Source organism: Ursus americanus, chromosome 10 (genome assembly GCF_024610735.1).
Source record: "Ursus americanus isolate L20-20 chromosome 10, mUrsAme1.1.p, whole genome shotgun sequence".
NCBI classification, from domain to species: Eukaryota; Metazoa; Chordata; class Mammalia; order Carnivora; family Ursidae; genus Ursus; species Ursus americanus.
This window is the reverse complement of record NC_142136.1, coordinates 69321169-69347162: the sequence shown is the minus strand read 5'-3', so window position 1 is coordinate 69347162 and position 25994 is coordinate 69321169. Positions and strand designations below refer to the sequence as shown.

The 25994-nt window shown below is 36.3% G+C and overlaps 2 protein-coding genes across 2 annotated transcripts in view; one reads left to right on the top strand and one right to left on the bottom strand.

The window, feature by feature from the left end:
- Nucleotides 1-24688, bottom strand: part of UBL3 (ubiquitin like 3) — a 67578-nt gene extending 42890 nt beyond the window's left edge. Inside the window, exon 1 of the mRNA XM_045797026.2 lies at nucleotides 24548-24688. Within this exon, the coding sequence (XP_045652982.1) occupies nucleotides 24548-24574 (27 nt within the window). The 5' untranslated portion in view covers nucleotides 24575-24688. The remainder of the gene's footprint in view (nucleotides 1-24547) is intronic.
- Nucleotide 24689: 1 nt separating this feature from the next.
- LOC148109384 (uncharacterized) lies at nucleotides 24690-25730 on the top strand. The gene has a single exon (XM_087865219.1). It carries the CDS (start codon nucleotides 24690-24692, stop codon nucleotides 25713-25715), a length of 1026 nt encoding a protein of 341 aa, XP_087721345.1. The 3' UTR covers nucleotides 25716-25730.
- The last annotated feature ends 264 nt before the right edge of the window (nucleotides 25731-25994 follow it).

Genomic DNA, 25994 nt, shown 5'->3' with positions numbered 1-25994 from the left:
CTACAAGTTACTATAGTAGTATAGTAATAAATAAAATATAAATTGTAATAATTAAATTTCAGTGTCCCTGTTTACTTTGCCTCCTGTATGGCAGGCATGTAGAGGCAGCAGAAAACTTGAATTTTCTAAAAATATGATTTAAGCCATTTGAGGCTTGTTCTCATATTTTAGTCATTGCTTTAGTCCCTTGCCCACCCTCGGGGGTAGAGGATATAGGGTTATGATGAAAAGCCTAGTTGCGCTGATGTGAACGAGAGAAAGGGTCAAGGGAAGCACAAGAAAGCGTCATAAACAAAACAGTTCAAATGTATTAGGACAAGGTTTCCAGAGGTTTTTAATTTTTTAAATGTCAATCTGTGATTCAACTCTAAAAGTGGAAAGTAATCAGAAAAAATAATCTCTAGTCAACAGAAGATCAATTTTGTTAAATTCACAGGTACAAGCAGCCATCCCTACTCCAGTCCAGAAATCGGTCAAGGTTTTGAGAGATGGGAAAGCAGGAGCCTGGTAAATGGCAACCAGACATAAAGAACTGCTTTCTCTGTAAGCTAAGAATTCCAAATTAAATTTGATTCAGAGAATTTTTTAAACACTTGCTTTTATTCAGTTTAAAGTTACACAGAAAATAACTTCTAACTTGAGCTGTTTGCAAACGTTTATATTTAGCTCGCCATTCACCCTTAACTGCATCAAGGAGTGAAAAAAGGAAGTTAAGCAGAAAAAGCAAAGAAGTAAGAATACAGCCATATTTTACCTCTAGTTCACATACATTCACAAGCTTTTTAATTCATGATCAAGTCTAAATTTGGACTAAAAGTAAAAAAGATACAATCATGCACATCCTCTTCAGTCAGGAAGAGAAAGTTAATAGTATCTGGAAAGCCTTCAAACCACAGGAATTCAGGGACACTTAACATCAATTATTTAAATAAATACTAATCTATTAGAGAGCAAAGGAAAAAGAGAACAAACTATTTAGGTCACTTGACCAGAGGTAAAAATACTATTTATTTTCTTCCTTTTTCTCTCAATAAAAAAGGAAGACAGCAACCTAATGATTTCCCAAATTAAAGCCAATCAATCATCAGAAAGAAATTTCTCTATTCAAGAACTATTTCTAAATCTTGAGGCAATTTTTTTAGCCTTTCAAAAAGTTTGTTACTTAAAAAAAAAATTCCTACTTTATAAAATACGTATGTCACAAGTTTATATGTGCTTGACATTAGTGGCCAATGTATATATTCTGACAGCAAAGTCCAAATACTTTTTTTTTACTTCTTTCTGATGCAAGATAGAAAAACTGAGGACTCTAAGAATATTGTCTAAAGTGGGATTAAAAAAGAACTTTCCTATGTATTTTCTATTTCTCAATGTTCATAAGACAAAAACCATTTTAATGCTGAACACATTTTGAAATATTAATTTTTCAGTGGTTTAAGTTCAAATTGCTTAAAGGTAGCATAAAAATTTGTCTTTATATGTTTTACATCTGTAATGTTTGGTAATATTAGGTAATAATTGCTAATTCTGAAGCTGTGATGAGTATTGTGGTAGTTTTTAAAGAGTCACTATCCTATATCTCATACATATATATCAAATGTCACACATAATACGTGGGATTTGTTTCCAAATAATCCAGGAGGAGCAAGTAGAGCAAGTTTACAGATAACACATTATTGACCATGAGTTGAAGCTGGGACACGGATACATGTGGTTTCATCATACTGTTTTCTCTGTTTCTCTCAATGTTATAATCTTAAAGAGTTGGGTCAAACCATATGGCTTATCACTTAGCTTTTGGACAGAAAATGTGCAGTCAGTGTAACATTGAAGAGAAAGGCCAAGCAAGACCAACTATTTTGTTGCAGTGGGTATCCATTCCAGAAGTCCTGGAATAAAGAAACATGGTTATAGAGTTCAAAAGAAATACAGCAACCTGTGAACACAAGATTCTGCCAAGTCCATAAACTAAAGAGATGGTTTTAATAGGACTACAAATTTGGAAAAAGTTAACCCACCTATTTATGGAATTACAAGACCTGATATAATAAAGCAGTTGCATTTTCTGTAACCAATCCTAGATAACTACTGCTTACTTATAATAATAAATTAAAATACTGGGGCACTGCAAATTAAGTAGATTTCTTTTTTTATGAGCTTTCTAAAGTTAAATGTGCTCTTCTTTCCACCAGAACAGACATCATTTAAAAAAAAAAAAAAAGAAAGAAAAAGAAAGTTAAAAGAGAATTGTATTAGCAATTCAGAGAGAAACAATTTAGGAAAAATCTAAACCCCTCAAAAGAATGAGCAACATTCATTAATGTCAGTGGCTAATTAAAAGACCAGAGACTTCCTTTACGGGGAAGGACAATGATCCCTTTTCCCTACCCCTTCCCCCAGACTTTTCTATAGACAACTGCAAGAATGAAATATCAACCACTCTGGACATGTAAAAGATTTTACAAATAAACTTAACAGAATGATTTATGGTGTTTGGATAAGCCTAACAATGTCTCTTAACTTATAGTACTTCTAACACATGGCATTTTATTTATTTCTGGAAAGAAGCCTCTCTAATGAAGACCCTAGTGTTAGTGTAGGGCCTCTGCAAAAAAGATGTACCAGAGACAAGCAGCATCTCACTGAGAGGTCCTCAGACTTTTTATAGTAACATAAAATGAATTCTAGACTTAGGCTACTCCCAGATTCCTTGCAGTCCTAGAGTTTATTTTACATTCATGGTTCCTATATTTGAAATGATATTAGACATTTTAAAACATTATATTTAAGGTTTTTTTTTTTTTTCCTTGAGTTATCTTCTACCCTACTTTTGTTCTTCCAATCTAAAAAATCAACTATGGACACTACTCAAATCAACATGTTAGGTTACAACCATGATATAAACAGTAAACTGCATGCTAAAGATAATAAAGTCAGCCCTTTAGCTTTGTAAATTTAACTGCATACTAAAGATATTAAAGCCAACCCTTTAGCTTTTTTGTTATTATTTGTTAAACCAAAGCTGCCATATTGCTCTGTAATATTACCACATGCGTACATAAAATGAACTGCTTCATTTCTGATATATATAGTATTTAATGATACAGCACAACTTCCCAGAAATCCAGAGATATTACACTGTCACATAATAGGCTCTGGAAACAGAAGGACTGGGTTTGAATTCTGACTCTACCAGATACTGCAAACTGCTTAATTTCTCCAAATTTCAGTTTCCTTATCTATAAAATGGGGATAACGGCAATACCTAGCTCATGGCACCGTTAGGGAAATTTTATTGAATTAATATGTGATGCACTTAGAACAGTGCTCACCTGGCCATCAATACATGCTAATCTAAATTGTACTTATATATTGAAAACACAAACCAGACAAGAAGGCTTATTGACTTAGGCCCCAAAAGACTGAAATCTGAGCAATGTTTCAACATATCTGAGGCTTGTGTGCGTTTTAAATCTATTATTTGTAGATTACGTATCTGATTTATTACACTAAATTCATCACAGAGAAAAAGAAAATACTCTTCTCATGACATAGCTGTACACATATCAGGACTGAGTTTATGTTTACTATTTATATCTCTACTATGCCATTTCATAGTAATCACAGTTTTGGGGTAACTAATCAAATTGCTTAGAAAGCCATCCTGTAAAAGTTTACTGGCAGGCCTAACTTTAAAACCTTTCAAATAAATATTGTGCTACTACTGCTTTACAGATCTTAAATTTCACCTGGAACTTGAAGACTCTGTCCTTTCCAAAAGATCATGCTAACTTCTTTGGCTGAATTTTCTACCACCTTCCTTGTTCATTCTTTAATCATTGAATGCATCCTTTATTTATTAAATATATATTCCACAGATAGCAAGGTTTACTATGCCAATTTTATTTGCTTAATATTTCTTTAGTACAAGGCCATATAAAAACTTTAACTTTCTTTAAACTTGCTTTTGGTTAATATTGTACTGACATGATAAAGAAATACATAATCTGAATTACCTGATTGCACATAAATTCCCAAAACAGAATCATTAACAAACATGCTCTTAAGGAATTTAGATATAACCAAAATTATTTTATATGAGTCACCAGGTGACTGCAACTGGTCTTTTTAAAGCCCTTTGTTAAATTACTTCAATTAGAAGATGTAGAAATCTCTCACTTCAGGACTACTGAGAAATAGCACTGATATGATTGATTTTGATACAATTAACAATACCACCACTGGAATACACTGCCTTGGCTGAATATACCTGGCAAGCAAAGTAGCTCATAAACTGGCAGAAACTAAACTCAGTACGATCTTTACACAAATGTGATTTCTAAAGAGTAAACACAATGTGTAAATTTTGTAACTCATAAATTTGTAAATTTGTTTTCACTTTATTATTGACAAGTGGACAGGGAAGTAAATAAACTATAACAAAATTCAAAGTATAAGATTGTTTTAAAAAATCTTGTGTACTACAAAGACTGTATGTATACAGATCTTATCGTATACCATATATGTATTTTCCAAACTAGAAATAGGAGAAAGCAAAGTACTAACTGGAAGGGGTAAAAGCTTTGGAAAAAAAAAAGAAAAGCTGAGTTCTTTGGTGAGATCAGAAAGTCTTTAAATAAGGATTTCTGCAAATCTCAAATATAAATAAACTCGAACTCCTCCTCCTTTTGATTCTACAAAAATAAAGTACTCTGGTTTAGGTGAATTTTTGCTTTGATTTAACTTTAGGGAAATTACTGAATTAAAATTAGTGAAATGTTTCTGGGGCACATTCATATTAGACTCTATAGAATGCCCAGAAAGGACTGCATCTTTAAAAAAAAGTAATGGTACAGATACGATGTGTTAAAAAGAAGCTTACTTTATTCTTTGGACAAACTCAAAGACTTAAAGGTTTTTTTTATGAGTCAATGTAAACTGCTTACACATAGTTAAATTTGATCATTAAGACCTCCCCAAATCAGAACATTCTAAAATGAATCATCAACTGTATACACACACACACACACACACACACACACACACACACACACCCCGCACACACAAAAAGTCTAGAGGGTAGAAAGCAAAAACATTAAGCATTTGTACTAAGTAATGGTTTATAAGTGGCACTACTTTCCTTAAAATGTTTTCTGTTTTACAAGTTTTACAATAATTCTACTGCTTTTCTAATCAGTTATAAAATTAGAATAAAACAATAATAAAACAATGAAATTCAGATTTGTAAATGCAAACACATAAAATAAATAGATTATGGCCAAAAAATGTCAAAATAAGACAAACCAGATAAACACTCCCCTTTAGAAAACACTGGTCAGGTAAATCGAGATCACAGAACGTGGGCACCTAGGTGGCTCAGTCATTTAAGTGTCAGACTCTTGATTTCAGCTCAGGCCACGATCTCAGGGTCCTGGAATACAGCTCCTCACTGGACTTCGAGTTGTGCTCTGTGCCTTCAGCAGGGAGTAGGCTTGGGATTCTCTCTCTCCCTCCCCCTGCTCTACTCCTCCATGAGTGCATACACGCACTTTCTCTAAAATAAATAAATAAATTTTCTAAAAACAAGAGATCACAGAAAGGATAAATACCATTTCATTCTACCATTTAAGATGTTATACTCATTTATTGCTGAGTGACAAGTTCATTAACCTACTTGATAATGCATAATTATGATTACCTTTCCTTCTAAACAGTTTATTTAAAAAAAACAGATGCTAAGACTAACAAAACAAGGATGGGCAAATTAGGACATTATTCTTTAGCTAAAATTAATACATGTGCTGTTTTCAAACAGAATGGAAGTGGTGGGCACTATTCTTCTTGCCATTTTACTATCTGATGTACCTATTCTCAGACATCTCCCTTTTGCACTTGTGATCATCTCTGGTGCAATTCTCAGGTAACTGTAACTTACATAAGTTATTCAAGTCACCTGGGAAAGAAGAAAAAGGTTTTACAATTTCAGGGCAGACTGCTCTCCCTTACATCGAACAGGGATGGCTACTTGAACGATTCTAGGAAAACTTCAGCTGTATATGTAGTGGTTCTAATTGACAAACAAAGACTTCAAAAATGACTAATGTGTTGGCATAATTTGAAGATAAAAATACAATAAGCTTATATCTGCACTATGTACAACCTAAGAATGAATCCATCTCTACTTTAAAGATATTTAGGAAAAATATTTTCCCCATTTTTTCCCCTTGGTTGCCTGTCCTAAGTCACAAAGGAGTAAGGTAGACAACACTTTGGGAAAAAGAGCCATTTGTTTGCTTCATATGCCAGCTGGAATCTGACAGCTGCCCGAAGAGGCAAGATGCCCCAATTTTTAGCAAAACTGTCTTTCTCTGGGTATGGAGAATTTAACAAGAAACAAAATCCCGGCTCTTTGGGCAACTAATCTTTGACAAAGCAGGAAAAAACATCCAGTGGAAAAAAGACAGTCTCTTCAATAAATGGTGCTGGGAAAATTGGACAGCTACATGCAAAAGAATGAAACTTGACCACTCTCTCGCACCATACACAAAGATAAACTCCAATGGATGAAAGACCTCGATGTGAGACAGGAATGCATCAAAATCCTAGAGGAGAACATAGGCTGCAACCTCTTTGACATTGGTCACAGCCACTTTTTTCATGACACATCTCCAAAGGCAAGAGAAACAAAAGAAAAAATGAACTTGTGGGACTTCATCAAGATAAAAAGCTTCTGCACAGCCAAGGAAACAGTCAAAAAAAACTAAGAGGCAGCCCATGGAATGGGAGAAGATATCTGCAAAGGACACTATGGATAAAAGACTGGTATCCAAGATCTACAAAGAACTTCTCAAACTCAATACACGAGAAACAAATAAACAAATCATAAAATGGGCAGAAGATATGAACAGACACTTTTCCAATGAAGACATACGAATGGCTAACAGACACATGAAAAATGTTCAAAATCATTAGCCATCAGGGAAATTCAAATCAAAATCACATTGAGATACCACCTTACGCCAGTTAGAATGGCAAAAATTGACAAGGCAGGAAACAACAAATGTTGGAGAGGATATGAAGAAAGGGGATCCCTCTTACACTGTTGGTGGGAATGCAAGTTGGTATAGCCACTTTGGAAAACAGTGTGGAGGTCCCTTAAAAAGTTAAGAATTGAGCTACCCTATGACCCAGCAATTGCACTACCGGGTATTTACCCCAAAGATACAGACGTAGTGAAGAGAAGGGCCATATGTACCCCAATGTTCATAGCAGCATTGTCCGCGATAGCTAAATTGTGGAAGGAGCCGAGATGCCCTTCAACAGATGACTGGATTAAGAAGACGTGGTCCATATATACAAAGGAATATTACTCAGCCATCAAGAGAACGATTTCACAACATTTGCAGCAACATGGACAGGACTGGAGGAGATAATTCTAAGCAAAATAAGTCAAGCAGAGAAAGACAATTATCATATGGTTTCACTCATTTATGGAACATAATAAGTAGGAAGATCGGTAGGAGAAGAAAGGGAAGAAGGAAGGGCGAGTAAACAGAAGGGGGAATGAACCATGAGAGACTATGGACTCTGGGAAACAAACTAAGGGCTTCAGAGGGGAGGGGGGTGGCAGACTGGGATAGGCCGGTGATGGGTAGTAAGGAGAGCACGTATTGCGTGGTGCACTGAGTGTTATATGTAAGTAATGAATCATGGAACTTCACATCAAAAACTAGGGATGTACTGTATGGTGACTAATATAACATAATAAAAAATTATTATAAAAAAAATCTCTTGATAAACCCTGCATTAAAGCATGAACTGAGTGATCACTACTGAAACAACAGTCCTACTATTAGGTAATAGAGAAATTCACCCGTACATGATTAAAAAGAAACAGTTTTAGAGCAAAAAGTACTATTAATGCCTGTCAAGATTATATAGTAGCAAAGCAAAACATTTTGACAGGTAAAAAGGGCTGAGAAAAGGTAGATGTGGACACAGAAACTAAAAAACAGTAATGACTTCAAAAAGAGTGACCATATTGAATCGTTCTATGCCTAGCACTTCGATATGGAAGAATTACAAGGAAAATACTGTTTTAACCACATTGAAATACTTGACAATGAGTTAAGATCCATTTAGCCTTTAACACATTACCCCAAATGGACTTTAATTAGTCCTTATTCTCCACCTCCCTGCAATACCTGCTGTTGCCCACCACTATTCCTCTTTGAGTTTCTCCCTGCATGGCTTTCACAATAATCAAACTTAAAAAAAGTTTCCTTTAACTCTGTTCCTGTTCTCACTTTTTAAATTCTTCTATCTCTAAATAGAGGCATTGTACTTTTGGGCTGTCCCACCTCCCCCTTGGTGAATTCATGTAATGTCATATTGATAGGATTTTTTTCTTCAATTGAATGTGCATACTAATTTTTATTTTTAGCTCTCTCTTCTTTCCTGAGGGCTAATTTCATATTCTTACTGGGGTTAAAGAGAGGTCAAAGATGACTCCTAGGTTCCTACACTATTTGCTCTTTTTAAAGAGAATGCTAATGCTATAAGCTTGATTACATGTCTTTCTATGCCACTTAGACTAAAATCCAAAAAGCTAAAAGAAAGGCTGATGACAGTATACATAATGATAAGAGCAAAAAATGAATGCTGACACTGATAGAACAGACAAATCACAAAAAATAAAACCGAATGCTCAGTAACTTGGGACCATTTTGGAAGGTAAGCCAAAAAAAATAAAAAATAAAAGGAAAAAGAATCCCAGAGATCTGTTTAACCCACTGAGAGAATTAATCATGTAAACTGTATAAAACTGCACTGTCCAATACAGTATCCATGAGCCACACATAGTTATTTACATTTAAGTTAATTAAAATAAAATTTAAAAATTTAGTTCCTCAGTCCCACTAGCCACTTTGCAAGTGCTCAAAAGCCACATGCAGCCAGCAGCTACCTTCCTGGACAGCACAGATAAGAACCTTTTGATCAATGCAGAAAGTTCTAGTGGACAAAGCTGCAGTTCTACTTCAACATTCACTGAGTATTCTCTACATAACAGGCACTGTGCTGGGTACAGGAGTATGGAAAGATGAGTCAGATTAGGATCCTCTCTGCCCTCAAAAAGCAGATTGTCTGTCTAGCAGAGGAAACAGATAAAAATATTTACAAGTACTAGAGTTGAGGTAATAAGATTTATTCCAGCCCAATTAACTAGGATTCCAATCCTTTTACCTAGCTCTTCTGTAGACTTGGCCTTGTTCATCTGGTGTTATGATGGTACAGCAGGAAATGCTGAGACTCACCACTACCTAGAAATCTCTGGACTCAGAACCAAAGGTGCTAAGCCCTAAACAGGATTTAAGTAAGCCCCATCTCTCTGGACTTGGTGCTTTACACACACTGCTGCCAACCCTTGATGGAAAAAACCCATTCTGCCACTCTGGCTATTTTCCCTGGTCCCTCCTAGAAGGCAGCTTTGCCTCAACTGTCACTTGGTTTGGAGCCTCCAGCATATGCTATACTTATGGTGACAGTACCTGACAAAGTTATAAGATATTACCAAAGAATTAGCATTGCAATTGAGAACAGGTCTCAGGTACAAATGGAGCAAGAAGGGGGAGGAACAGTGCATTCTATACAGAAAGAGAAGCCCACGCAAGGTTAAAAGAGAGAAGCATAAAAGTTAACAGAAAGATTTGTGGCAAAGCGGGGGTTCATCACAACTCAAAGGGGTAAAAGCAAGAGAGGAGGATGGATCGAAGCCAACTGCTGCGAGCCTTAATGCCACCAGCTAAGGAGCCTGGCCTGGATTGGCCTGTAAGTGATAGCCAGCAATTATTAAGAAGAATAGTCAAAGGATGAGATCTGTATTTTCAAAAGACAAATCTGGGTGAAAGGTAGATAGTAGTGGATAAAGGGGACCAATGTCTGGATGAAGACCTGGTTGAAGGTAGTGGGAAATAAAGAAGAGGAAATCAACTTTAGAAACACTAGAGAAAGTTGATCGGTTCTAACTATTGACAGAATCTATCTGGCACAAATGGAATCCAATAAGTGTTTGTTGCAAAAAAACTGCAAGGAAGGTAATAATCGACTTAGTTCACACAGAAGGAAAGAAAACAAAAACCATGAGAAACACAAAAATTTAAGGTAAGGACTGGCAGTAAGAAACAGTGAAACAAAAAATAATAATAACAATAACAAAGAAATCAAATGAGGCAGTATTTCCACAACCTGGAATGTGATTCCTTAAGATATCTGGATGGCTTGTTCCCCATCTCCTTCAGATCCATATAATCCTATTGAGTCTTCCCTGAACACAATATCTAAAACTGACCAACACAGGCATACTCTCTTAGCATTCTCTAACCCCCTTTCCTGCTTTATTTTTCTCTGTATTTTTCTCTTTTTACTTACTTGTTTAATGTCTGTCTCCCTACTACCTTAAATGTAAGCTCCATTAGGGTAGCTTACATGGAAATTCTGTTACTGTTTTGAGTGTTAAAAAAATCTGCATAACTGAATAGTCCTGTAAGTATAAAAGACAAAATGTTTTCTTTAAATATGTATTTAATATATATAACATATTCAAATATATATATAATGAATTGTAAGTCTATTTACAGTCATAAAATAATGCGAGACTTTATAGCTTAAAAAATCACTCACCATACTTGATAGCCACGCTGAAAATAATAAGTCCTATTAACATTTTCTCAACTTCCATTATAAATTACTAATTTCTTTTCTGACATTTTGGCGATTATTAAATGTTAAGTAAAGGCAAAAAGCTTATGTTAAAATACCAGAATATCTGTATAATCACAGCAGTTAGCTTTAAGACATAATGAAGAAGATATGCCATAAGCAAGGTAATAATTGTCCAAAAGTTAGAGAAGTAGAAAACAATCCAAGAACACAAAAAAGCCCACCTAACTGGTAGCTTCAGGAAAATAACCAAACATCTTAAATCCCACTTTCTTTATGAATAAAATACAGCTAGAACCTACCTACCTAACAGGTTTGTTCTGAGAGTTTTCTTGGAGGATTAAATCTCTCGAGTAATAAGCTTGGTACAGTGCCTAGAATAGTCATTTATTCCTTTAATCCACAACTATTCACAAAGAACTTACTATACAAAAGGCACCATACTAGATACTAGCTATAGTGACAAATGAAAGATACATATCTACTCCCATAGACTCAATCTATGGTCTACTGGGAAAGACAGACAATGAATACAAAGGGTGACAAGTTCTATGGAGGAAGCTAATGAGTCCAGAGGCATAAACCAAGAGAGCAAGGGAATTCAACTTCAGACGTGGTCAGGAAGTATCTCTGGGGACAGAAAAAATAAGAAGGCATTAGCCATATACAGAGGGCATAGAAGTATACTCATAAGTCTTTTAAGCACAGGGGTTGAAATGTGCAAAGACTAGAGCTTGTCGCTTATTTGAGGAACTGAGAGGAATCCAGTATTACTGAAGCCTCATAAGTCAAATGAGAGAAGATCTTAGGGACAGGCAGGAGCCAGATGATGACTTCAAAGGGCCATGGTAAGGTTTTGCAACTTTATGCTCTGGGAATTTATTCTTCAATGGAAATCTGCTTAAGTTTTCTGTTTTTCAGAGGGAAAGATAATGCAATTTATGTCTTGTAAACATCACCCAAGCTATTTTTGGAAATGTATTTAGAGGAATGTGAATGGAAGTAGAAGAATGAGTTCTAAGACTAACGCAGTAGTCCAGGAAAGAGAGATGATGCTTGCACCACAGTGATGGTATGAAGATGAAGAGCAGTTGATGGATTCCTGATATATTTTGTAATGGACTAGATCTGGGGGTGAGGGAAAGGGAGGATTCAAAGATGATTCCTAGATGTCTGACTTAAGCAACTGCTTGGCTGATAGCAGCATGGTAAGTAACATACTTAAGTATTTAATTAATTGTAGCTATTCTTACCTACTTTTAGAATAAAAGAGAGAAAGAGAGAAGTGGTGAGTGTATAGCCAAAATTGCCAAAAAAAAAAAAAAAAGGAGCAATTAGTCAAGCTATGAGGTAACAGCAATATCAACCATATTTCCCACTGAAAACTATGAAAGCGAGTAAAATACAATACAAACAAACAAAACCAGCTATTTGAAGGCACAGAGAGAGCAACCAAGGGAACCAGGATATTAGGAGCCAAGAGCCCACAAAAAAGGAAAACACACTGAGATCTCCATTTTTTCCCCTTGGGTTATTTGCCAACTACCAGTACAGGGCATAAAGGCCAAGCAGAAAGCAGCATCCTGGAGTTTGTATCAGTCTCACTTGACTGGGAAGACAAAAACTGGAATTCTGTACTACCAAGATAGCCAGGAATTGAGGATCTCAGATAAAAAGGAATTTCAAAGAATGAGTCCAACATTCTGCTCAGTTTTTACCCTCCAGAAATGTGCTGAATCATAAACAACATGGACTGAAATGCAGAAAAACCCAGCAAAAAGATGTTGCAAAGAGACTAAAAAGCTAAGCAGCCTCACAATACAGGTGACCCTTGAACAACATGGGGGTTAGGGGTACTGATACCTGTGCAGTCAAAAGTCCATATATAACTTCTGACTCCCCAAAAACTTTACTAATAGCCTACTGTTAACCAGAAGCCTTACCAATAATTTGTAAGTTATCTGTATTACATATGTATTCTTACAATAAAGTAAGCAAAAGAAAAGAAAATGTTATTAAGAAAATCACAAGGAAGAAAAAATATATTTACAGTACTGTACTGTAAAAATGTATATGTGGACATGTGCAGCTCAAACCTGTGTTGTTCAAGTGTCAACTGTACTTAAAATTGCCAAGGCGTGCCAAAAAAGAAGCATCTTGGTAATTACTCCAAACTTTCAAGTGAGACCATAGAAGGGCTAGGCACTAGAAGTGAAGCTATTTGAATTTCCTGATAGCCCAGAATTCAGCCTCATGTCATATCAATCACTGTTGAATCAAAGTGACCAATGTTTTTCTAACTGCCTGTCAGAGAATATTAAAGCCTACCTGGAGAAAGATAACATCATTCGGATCCTCTATAAATTTTCATCACAATGTTAATAAAACATTACCAGCTGTCCTAGAAAAAAGGATCAAATGATCAAAAACCGAGCAACAGAAATAGGCTCACAGGTAATCTAGGTATCAGAGTTATCAAACCGGAATTTTACAATGATTAATATACTCAAGAAAATTGATGAAAACGTTGTAAGAACTTGAAGCTCTGTAAATTTTGGGCCTGAAATACAAAATACAAAACTGAAATTAAGAACTCAATAATTGGGTATAACTGGACATTGGACAGGGAAGATATGGTAAGTGAACTTGAAATCAGTAAAAAAAAATATCCAAACTAATACAGAGTGGGGTGGGAGTAGAAACATATAACTATAGTCTCAGAAGGAAAGGAGATAACTGGATAGAAACAATATTTAAGGAAAACCAACTAAGAAAATTCCCAAAGAAACAAAAGATAACAAGCCATAGACTCAAGATGCTCTACAAAAAAATAATTACAATATAAGTTGTACATAAGCACACAATAGTAAAATTGCTGAAAACCAAAGACAAAGATAAAATCTTAAACTCAAAGGAAAACACGTTAACTTCAAAGAAGCAACAGTAAAACCAAAAGCTGACTTAACAGAAACAGTGGGAGCCAGAAGTCATAAAATAACTTGAAGGTGCAGAAAGAATAGACCCCTTAAAAATGAAGGTAAAACAAATACATTTTTAAGGCATATGAAGACAGAATTTATCACCAAAAGACCACTAAAAGTAATACTAAAGGGAGTTCTTTGTATCAAAGGAAAATGATCCAGAGGTAAATGCAGTAAAACAGGAGAAACGGAGGCTTCCAGAAAGGGTAAATGTAAGAATAAAATGAAACGAGTAATGGCTAGTTTAATAACAACATTATTATTACTACTACTACTGTTACTATTATCTCAACAGCAACAATAATGTCGTCTTTGGAGGTTCAAAATAAAACAGAGCACAGGAGAGAGAAATGGGATTCAAGTATTTAAGGCTTTCTATTTTCCTGGAAGCAGTAAAGGAAGTAACTTATGGCAGACTCAAGTCAAAGATGTATATTGTAATCTTAAGGTTACCCATAAGAAGATAACAAAGGAATCTGTAACAAACAAGCTAAGAAGGGAGAGATGAGGGGGAGAAAGTTTCATTAATCCAAAAGAAAGCAAGAAATGAGGAGGGATGTTACAAAGGAATGACAGTACAAGCAGAAAACAAATTGTAAAATGGTCGATTTAAACCCCAAAAATGTACTAAAGCAATTAAATGTAAAACAACACAGATTATCAAGTTTAATAAAAAACAAAACCCAACTATATGATACTTGAAAAGATTAATCTTCATCTCTAAGGACAAAGAAAGGTTTTAAGAAAAGACAAAGAAAGGTTTTAAGAAAAAAAGATGGAGAAAGAAGCCAAAAGAAAAGTATACTACGTCCAAAAAAATAAGCTTTAAAACGAAGATTATTACTAGAGAATGACAATAAAAGGATCAAGCCAATAGGAAGATCTAATTGTACATTTATTTGCAGTCAATATCCTAGTCTCAAAATACATAAGGAAAAATTTGAGAGAACTAAAAGAATACAGTTGGAGATGTTAATACACTTCTCTCAACTGAGTGAAAAAACAAAGTCAGTAGCAATATAGTGGATTTGAACATGATTAATAAATTTGACTTAAGTGACATTAAGCACAGTATACTCAAATTTTCTAAAACTTGACCATAAAGCAAGTGTCAATGAATTGCCCACAAATAAAATCAGAATAATCCTAGACCATTATATTAAACTGGATATCAGCAACAAAAATATAGCTAGAAAATCCCCAAATGTTTAGATATTATGTAATATATTTCTAGATAACACATGGATCAAAGAAAAAACCACAAAGGAAATTCTAAAATATTTGAATTGAGTGATAAATAAAAATATTATATCAAACTTGTGAGATCCAGCTAAAGTTGCATTTACCAGGAAATTTCATAGACTTAAATGTACGCATTAAAAAAAGAAGACTGATAGTTAATGATCTGAGTATCCATCTCAAGAAACTTGAAAAACAGCAATTAAATATTTAAAAAAACTAGAAGGAAAGAAATGAAGCTAAAAGCAGAACCAATTAGGGGCGCCTGGGTGGCGCAGTCCTTAAGTCTGCCTTTGGCTCAGGGCGTGATCCCAGCATTACGGGATCGAGCCCCACATCAGGCTCCTCCGCTTGGAGCCTGCTTCTTCCTCTCCCACTCCCCCTGCTTGTGTTCCCTCTCTCGCTGGCTGTCTCTCTCTGTCAAAATAAATAAATAAAATCTTAAAAAAAAAAAAAAAGGCAGAACCAATTAGAAAATAAAGAATATTTTAAATATGAAAATTGGCTCTCTGGAAACTGATCAAGATAAAGAGGAAGCACAAATTACCAATAAGCAGATTTAAAAAGCAGGTATCACTAGATACTATGAACATCATAATAAATAAATAAAAAGTGTATAAAATTATAAACCAAATTGGAAAATTTAGATAAAATGGACAAATCTCTTGAAAAGCGAAACTTGTCAAAATTGACACAAAAGTAATAAAAAATGTGAATAGTCCTGTATATATGTATGTAAGAAACAGATTCAACAATCCCCACAAGAAAACTTCAGAGGGCTATACCAGTGAATTCTTCCAAACACTTATGGATGAAATAAATCTTCACAATATTTTATTACAAAGAATAAAAAAATACTTCCCAGCCCATTTTATGAAGATATAAGCTTGATAACTAAATCTTTACTAGTCAATCTTTTTCATGAACAAAAATGCAAACATTGTAAATGAAATATAATATAGCTTACTAACAGGATAATGCATAAAAAAAAAAGGTTATCCAGAAATCCAAGGATGTTTCAAACTTAGTTAATAGGTATCTCTCTTCCTCCCCAAATTTTAACACATATCTAACATAGAGCAACTACATTTCTAAGAATTTTATCCTAAGAAAATAATCAGACGGGGTGCTTGGGTTGCTAAGTTGGTTAAGCGACGGACCCTTGATTTTGGGTCTGGTCATGATCTTAGGGTTGTAAGATCCGGCAGAACTGCCAGCTCCATGCTCAGCAGGGAGTCTGCTTGGGATTATCTCCCTCTCCCTCTATCTCTACCCCCTCCCCTCCTCGCTGGGCACAAGCTAGCACACACTCACGCATTCTCTCTCTCCCCCTCTCAAATAAATATATCTTAAAAAAAAAAAGAATCAGGCAAGGTATAGAAATAGGTTTTAAAATATGCATTATACCATTGCTTATAATAGCTTTTAAATGCCCATGGGTATGGAATTAGCTAAACAATTTATGTACATCTATCAGAATCAGTTCAAAATTGTAATATGGTTCTACACTTACTTGTATGGATAGCTGTGCATGAATATACAACTAAATGAAAAAAGCAGCATACAAAAGTAGGAATATTTCTAAGGCAAAAACACGAATTTTATATGAAAGTAAAGAAAATTGAACATATATCATGAGAACATTTTGTCTAGACACAATGAATTGCCATCTTAAGTTCATAAACAAAAGATATAGTCCCTTAGACAATTTTCATCAGCAGAAAGAACATTTTCTTCTCAAAATCTAGTCATAGAAAATTGCCCACATATATATTTATTTAGACCATTAAAAAATGCTACTGGATTTGAATCAGTCAATAGAAAATCTGTATCATTCATAAGTAGCCACAGTACAAAAACAAAAACAAAATACTCTGAAAGCACTGAAACTATTAAAAATCCGTGTTAGATATATAAAGCAATAATAGTTTCTACGTTCAAAGCGGTAAGTTTATAGGAAAAATTTCTATTGTACTGTATTATATATTGTATATACATAAGAAGACTCCAAGTTCCAACAAGTTTAAAGAAAACTCCCTTTAATTCTAGCAATTAATAAGACAATCCATGCTCATTCAAATCATTCCAACCCAGAGGTTACATAGTATTTTGCGAAGATACATAAAACAGGTGTCTACTCTACCATGCTAGCTTAGCCCAATCAGTGGTGAATGCCTAAAGCAAGGTGTTGGTGAGGAATCTAAGGTATTCGGCCTCAGGGATTTAACAATGTTTGCCCGGGTATGGTAGGGAGAAAGGGCTTAGCATGTTTATCTCTACTGCCATCGGACCCAAATTCTTACCCTGGCTCTACTTTTTATGAGCTCTAAAACCTCCTTATCCTTTCTGAACCTAGGCTGTGAGAAAGTAAAACTCAGCTCTGCTGATAATCACACTGTGATGTCTCTAAAAGACACAGACAAGACCAAGAGAGGGCCAACAGGCAACAAAATTTCTCCCACAGCCAGACTAGCGCTCCAAAATGACTAACATCTGCCCCAGTCCCCTTCATTTCTCCTGCCTCCTAAACAAATGCTGCTGACAGATTCAATTACTAAACCCACCTCCACTTCACAGCCTCTAGTATACAATCTAGAGCTGGTCTCCACTTCCCCTGGTTTCTCGTTAGAATCATCCAGCACAACCCAAACCCTACCCCAAACTTCCTGAGTTTCCTGTTACTGAGGCTAGGCAAGGTTCCTGAGGCATGTGCTCTCCCTTGCTACAGCAAGTCATTAACCTAATTTGTTTTACTACAGATGCATTTCTGGCGGTCTTCTCCTGGCAGTAGTAGCAGCTTCTTTACCTATTCACCAAGTATATTTATGCAGGGTCACTGTGAGTATTAAATAAAATGTTATCATGTAAAATGCCAAGCAGCTGAGCAGCTGCCTGGTATAGCAAGTGCACGACAAATACTACCTTCTCTCTCCTATGTGCTCAAAATAAAGCTATACATGTAATTTTATTTTTTAAATCATCTACTTAGTTCTTCACCATCAAAAATCTACATTTCTGCAAAACACGGTTAAGAACCAGAAAATAAGCCCTTCAAGTTAAGAGAATTCTAAGCAGCCAAAACAGACATGATTAAGCTATGAAACAAAGCTTATGTGCTTTACTATAGGGCAACTCCTGAAAATCCTACTTGAACACCATTTGATATTTTTAACATACTTTAATAAACTTTGAAAATCTGGTTTCCACACCCATAGCAAATTAGAATTAGCAACTGTAAACAGCTAGAGAGGGATAGGTAGGCATACTGACCACAGAAAAATATAACTGTTCAACAAGGCAGGAAATATTAAAACTAAGTATCAAACACAAGAACTTAAAATGCTCAGAAGTCTGAAGTCATCTTACACAATGGATTCTAAATTTTAATTATTTTTTTTTAAGATTTAATTGTTTATTTTAGAGAGAGAGGAGTGCACATGTGGGGGCGGGGGGCAGAGGGAGAAAGAGAATCTCAAGCAGACACCTGGCTGAGTGGGGAGCTCCACCCAGGTTTTGATCTCAGGACCCTGAGGTCATGACCTAAGCTGAAACCAAGATCGGACGCTTAACTGACTGAGCCACCCAGGCACTCCAAAATTTTTTTGACTGAACATCCCAGCTATAAAATACTTGCACATAGCCCTCCAATATATGTATATTCATTTGTAAATCATATTTTATGTATATTGTAAAACAAATACTAAAACAGAAATTAAAAGATTACAATATAGTTTTAATTTTCACTATTAACTATGTTAAATATTAATTTGTTTTAATCTTGCAATCACTAAAAATGCTATAACATTTTAAGTGAGACCACTGTTATTTAATGTCTCTTTATTTTTTAAAATCTTGCTTTCCTAATTTGTGAAGTGCAATGTATTCTGACATTTTAAGAACTGTTGTAAGTCATAACTGAAAAACTCAGTTCACAAAGATGCACACATCTTTATAGAAGAGTATGTCACTTACTGGTTTACTAAATCTTATCACTTTTTATCCTATCACCAAATATGCACGAGTTTTTGTTAAAAGTCAGTTACCAGATGTCAGTGTTATGAAAATTTTATTTTTCCTGATGTTAGTCAGATATTTTTGCAAGCTCAGTAGAATGTGTTGTTTTTAGGTTTCTAACAGATGGGTCCAAAGTCCACTGAAATTCTCTGTAAGATTTTTCAACAGACTGGAAATGTCTAAACATGTTTTCAAAATGTTCTCTCTATACTGTTAGTTTCTCCGAAAAGCAGATACTTTCGCACTTATTGATTAACATGTCAATTTTGCCTTGTAGAGACAACTTAGTGTTTGTTTTCCCAAAAATATCTGCTAGGTAGCATAATATTGATAGCTTCTTGTCATATGGAAAATATCAGCTTCTATAATATTCCCCTTTTGTGAAATAAAAATGTGTAATTCAGCTTTGAGTTCTACAACTCCTTTTTTTTACAACTCTTTTAAATACTGACAGTGAACCTCTGCTCCCCATCTCAATTCAAAGTATCATAGATTCTTTTAAAAAGCTTTTTTTAAAGTAACTATATAATAGACTGTAACAGAAAAGCCACAAAAACTTTGAGAAAGTCACGGTGCTGCTGTTGGCCTCCACATTACAGAACTCGCACAAGTTCCCTCAGCAAACCACACTCACTGTAACCATCTGAATGTGGACCTAGAAAAGCCTCAGAGCCAATCCATATATTAATACAAAAGCTTAATTCCTCTCACTTTTTGGAGCATAAAATAAATAAATAGAAATTCTAATATTTTTATTCTCACATCTCAATTCACTTGCCTCATGTCACTTTGTAAATTACTGACCTAGTGAAGGGACATAAAACTTCACAATCTATATTGGGTGCTCAGGGTTTGAAGTTGCAGCTTACAGAATAATGAATGGCATGTTACACAGAGAAGTACTCAACAAAGAACATACATTGGACTGAATCAATATTATTTAAATGATGGCTCTAGGTCATCAAAAATAAGTTAAATTACGTGCAGTCTAACACGCTCAAATAAACAGGACAGTAGTCCAACATGTTAGATTGGGATATTTCCAAAACAACCTTCATGCATTCAGAAAATTTACTGTTTCAGAATGACATTCAGGGATTCCAGTTACCATGAATTCTACAGTCACTTTCAGCTTTTCCCCCCAGAATGAGAGGAATTCTTAAAGAATATATTTAAGAAGTATATACTTAAGTCTCCTACAATATATTTACTGTTCCATAGTAAGAAAATGAGAACCATCATTAACCAAACACTAATTTAAAAGAATTTCAAGCCTTAATATTAAAAATATATTTTTCATATTCAAAGTAGTAACAGAAGCAGACATCCTACACTTCATATTTAACACCATAATCAGTAGTGGTAGCATGGAACAATATTTACTTTTTTATAAGTAATAAAGAGAATAATGCTCCATGAGTCAAGAAAATCACTCATTGGCTTTTAAATGTCTATTTTAAAAATCATGGGAGATGTAATGTAAGACATATATCCATATAAATTTGACACTGCCTGAGAAGAATCTCAAACAAACTGACAGAAAACGGTTCACACTTGAGGGCTAGAAATTAACTAAAAGTGGTTTTCATAGGAGAGGGACATGAGCTGGAGTAGGATTTAGAGCCAGAAAGGAAAAGGCATTCAAAGCTAAGGTAAATTGTCTTTTGTTTTCTTAATTAAAAATGTCTAATTCAAAACACCAAATGTAAGATATATTCAAGTAAAACAATTTAGAAGAAAATGCCATTTGAGATATATTATTTATTAAACTGTTCATCGTCACATACTTACATATGTAAACGTACTTATCTACCCTTTAGCTTCATAAAACTTCCCCACTTATACTTGAAATAAGAGCTCCAGCAAGAGAAAGAAAAATTAAAAGAAGCTGTAAGTAAAGAGAACATTTGGGGCACTAGATCTTAATATACTCTTTCTTCAAAGTTAAAAATTTTCTTTTCTCTGGATGTTTTTCTAGCATGACATCTTCCCCTGGAATACTCTACATCTGTCATTTCACTTTAACTTGGGAAAGTGATAAAAGTTCACTTTGAAAGGAAATTCATTTTAGTAATTTCCTGTCCACCAGAGGGCTCCCATATTTCTCCACAAATAAAAGAGATATAACATTACAATAAAAATAATCATTAAGCACTGAAAAAGCTCAAATTATCATTATCTTATTAAACCCCAGACTAAAAATTGTTTTATCTATTAAAATGTCTACATTAACAGCTTAAAAAGATACAGGGCTCTTCTTTGTTTTATGAACTAAAATGTTTCAAATACCAAAATTGCTCTGCTATTATTCTCACACTGTCAATTTCTTTCTTAGGTAGGGCTTTCCATTTTATAGATATCATAAAATATAATTTTAGTCCAAAGCTCTAAGCGGTAGCTCAAATGTTTTCTATAATACTATTATAAATAATTTATTTCTTGATAATTTTCCCAGTCCAGAAAACAAAATTACCACCTTATCTATCCAGCCTTAGGCCTTACAATTAACAGAAAGAGTAAACATTTTCTTTCAGAAAACCTACAGTCATTAACCTAATTCATCCTACAATTATTAACAATGAATACTGCCCCATCATGAATTATGATTTGGGCTGGGGAAAAAAAATAAAGGAAATGAATCATTTAAATACAATGTATTACAATGATATTCTGTTCAGATATTTTTAGGGTTTTTTTCACAGGTAAGTTATTACACTGTAATGTTATTAAATCTCTTAGTTCAAACTCAATCACTTTTAGCAAAAGAAAAACCAATATTTTATGTAAATACACTTATATATAGGAAATATTTACAGAATGTTAATTGCGAAAGTACCAACTGTAAATTTTTTTTAAAGAGTATAGCAAATTCACTCAGTAGGGGTGCCACTCCCCCTCCAAAAAGATCAACTTGCTAGATTCGGATCAGAGAGACTCCTTATCGTAAACACAAAAATTTACTGAATGTTCAGAAATAAATTTGATATGTGAGTTATACTTACAGAACAAAAGAAGATGCTAAAAAATTTGTTTTAAGGTCAGTCATAATCATTGCCCTATGAAGACTTTACAAAAAACATCAATTGATTTAGCAATTACTGTAGCTCAACAATGAATTATCTCTAATGAAAAAATGACAGAGGTGGTAATTTCACTGCCCCACCTCATCTCCCAACTAGGATTTTCCTATACAAGGACAAGCACCATTAACGTGTAAAAGAGCATAACATTTGTTTCTATGTTGCACAGACTAGCTGTCACCACTCAGAAACTTGAACATTTTACTGCACCTTGCAAAAATATATGTATTCATACTTCCAAGAGAACATATCCTGATCAATTAGGAGTTATGTTGCAAAAGAAATGTCAGCTTGTGCAAGGAGGTGGGGGTAGGGAGGCTAAGGCTGTTAAGATTCAAAGTGGTGAAACTGTTCTCACTTTTAAGTCATGAATGTAAACGCAAACTGTCAATTATTGATATGAACAGTTTAACAAATACAAAGCACTTAATCAACTTCTAATCATATTTATCATGTTATATTTCAAAAAGTTGAGAATTAATAGGCACTTATCAAATAAAGGCACTTTTTAAGCAAAAATGCAATATAAGTAATAGCCAACGAAGGTTTAAGAGGTTGAGACATACAAAAAAAAAAAAAAAAAAACCTCAAGACTTCCAACAAGTTGAGCAGTTAGAAAATGATACATAAAAAATACTCAGAACAATCTAATCTGAGCTGTAGATTACACATACTCTGAAACAGCATCATCAGGGCATTATATGTTTATTACATAATACTGCTTTGCCCTTGCATATCACCTTTAATCAAGGGATCTCAAAGCACCACCGAATGAAGGCCTTAAAATACAGTCTAAAACAGAAATAGTTATATTTTATAATTGCACCTACTAATAAAACCTTGCCACTACTTCCCGTTCCCCTGATCCGAACATTAGCTTCCGAACCTTCTTCTGACTTGGAAATGGTATCCCCCAAATCATTTCAATTTGTAACTGATGCTACGCACATTCCAGCTTTTCTTCAGCACTGGGCCTGAAGAAAGTAGTGGCACTGTTTTAATGACACAAATCTATTTCATTACAATTTCTATGACAGAATAGAGTGAACATATCTTGCACCATGCATGACGATATAAAATGGTGACTTCAGAGAACAAATCTTTGCTGGAAGCGATGAGCCCAAAAAATACTCATCAGACAGGGGAAATAGCATTTTTCAACTCAGTCCAAACACCTTTCCAGGCAACTTCAAGAGCGGGGTAAAGGAAACCATGTCCAGCTTATCCTTAATCGGGCAGGGGTCTATTCTCCCGTGTGCATACCAGGAAGGAAGGGAAAACTAAAGGGACAATCCAAGAGTTTTAAGACTCAGAAAGGAGAGTGTCTGTGTGCCACACAACAGACAGAACATTGTGGTTCCTATACGTTAAAATAGTACATCAAATGGCAAATCAAACATAAGCAAAATGGCTTTAAACCAAGGTCAAAATATGCTACTGACAGCCATTTAGGTTTGTTTTTAAGTCTGTAAATGAGGTTCGTGCCTATAGAGACATCTGACGTTTTAAAATTTAATCAGCAAAGTTCAATTTTGTTTTTTCACTGGAATACACGAACACTCAAATGCTAATGTTATGTTAACTTCCTATCTTTCATAAACAAAATCTTTAATCTTCCTGTTAATTGCATTATGTTTGTCCCTAGGACTGCAAAGTGCAATTTCAAATCACACAAACCCCCACCTCCCAGCACTGTAAGCCTACAGGGTTCCTGTTAGTCAACAGACTCACAACATTAACAAACATTAACCTTTAGAAAAAGAAAGAAAAGCATCAATAAACAAGAGTACTTTCTGCTTCAAGTTCTCAACATTCAAAGATCAAGGCTCAATACTGTGTTTTATTAGCTTTTAAAAAAGTCCAATGATGTAATACTAATAAATATCTGGTACTAAAAGTCCTGGAAATTCGTAAGAAGTACCAATACACGGTCAGTCAAGATTTGTGAAAATTCCAAGACATCTTAATATTTCTGTTGCCATAGTTGTTCACCTAGACATTTCAAAAAGCTCACAGCAAATTCTAATAGACTTTTTAAGACATAACATGTCCCTTCTCTTGAAAATATCAAGTTTTATCTACTGCATTAATGATCTCGTCAGTGTCAAAGAACAGGATTCCGGTTTCCCTATCTACCTCTGCGTGTAGTAGGGACACCCGTCCTCAGCTCTGCCTGCTGTCACTGACGTTTTCAGAAGCTTTAAGACACAAATGTTCAAAGGTTTCTGGCAAAGAGGGAGATATTTTCTCCACTTCGAGCTACACTGCCACATTTCCCCTACTTCTCCATGGTTTTTAATGAATTAGAAAACACAACCAAATGAGAAAAGCCATATTAAAAGCGGTACTTCCTAAGAGGGGGAACCAGAACCTCCAACTTCTCCAAATCTCCCAGCACCGTGGCTTTTCAACAGTCCCCTGCAAACCTTCACCCCACGCCTGCATCCTTTCTGATTAAATAAGATTGGAAACCACAATTAAATCAAAGAATGTCGTAACTTATCCTTCACTTACCATATCTGCCGGGACATTACTGGACATCTTGCCGTTTGAAATACACCCAGATGTTTACCGGGAAAAAAAACAACAACAAACAAAAAAGAGCAGAAGTCTTCAAGGTACAGCAATCAACCTTAACGAGCTTGATTGGTTCGTGATGTGCTTCCCAAAAAATAAGTTACTTCGGAGCCAAAGTGCCGGCCTGGCCAAGGTTCCGAGCGAAGAGAACAATCCCCAGGAGCTGTATGGCCGGAGCCGGAGAGAACTCCCGGGATGGCAGCAGCGGCAGCAGCTGCCCCGGTCTTCGTCAGCGGCAGCAGCAGCCCCAGGACCGGCCGCACCAGGTAGACCGAGCCGAGTGACACACGGACATGGAGCGGGGTGGGAGGGGGTTAAATCCGCCTTCCTCCTTTCCCAGCCCGGCAGTGATTCACACTTGCTCCCGAGTCAAGTCCTCATTAAGCAGGAGGAAAATGCCCCGGCGTGGATGTACATAGATAACTATGTGGCTACACATGGACGCGTGAGCAGTGAGTGGCGGCCGCGCTGGAGCCGGCGCGGGCGGACGGCGCGGGTTAACAGCTCAACTCGCGCTGCCGGGGCTGGGAGCCGGGCCGCGGAAACCCGCGCTCAAGGGCATTTAACTAGTTGGGAGCCGAAGCGAAAGCCCGGGGCAGCAAGCAGGGGGAGCGGGGCGCTCGGGCCGGGCGGGAGACCCCCACGGCCCCTCGGGGCTCAGGCCGCGGGCGCCTCCGGGCAGTGGCGGGTCTCGGGGCGCATCGTCTGCGGCTCCTCGGTGCTCCTCTCCTGCCTCCGCCTCCCCCCGTCGCCACCTTCCCCTCCCCTCCGACGCCGACTTCGGCTGGTCCCCGGAAGAGGCCGGGTCCTCCCTCTCCTCCGCCCGGGAATGGTTTCCTCTCGGAGCTTTGTCTCTCCTCCTCCTCCACTTTTCAGTCCCAAACGCCGCAGCCGCCTCCTGTCATCGCCTCTCAAGCCAACATGGCGGCGGCGGCGGCGGCAGCTGCCTGAGCGCAAGTCGGGGACACGGGCAGAGCACGGCCCCTCCTCGCAGCCGCCGCCACCGCCCCCGCCTCCCCTCTCCTCCCCTCCCCTCCCCTCCCCGCTCCGCGGACACCCAGTGCGTCACTACGGAGACCACCTTCGAGCATCATGGGAAGTGTAGTCTACGCCGTGGTGGGGGGGGGGCGGCCTAACGCGTCCTCGCTGGACTCCCTAGCCACGCCCCTCTTAGCAACAGTTGCTAGGAAAGGAAAGCGCTTTAGCCAAGCTGCTGCCCAGGAGTTAGGTGATACCTGCTACCAGGAGTGCTGTAAGCGTGCGAATTATTTGGAGAAAATAATTCTGCACAGAGAAATTCCCTCATGCACAATATACATACAGACTGAAAATACGGTTTACCTCCAAGCAGAATCATTCATTTTAATGACAGCATGCTCTCCAC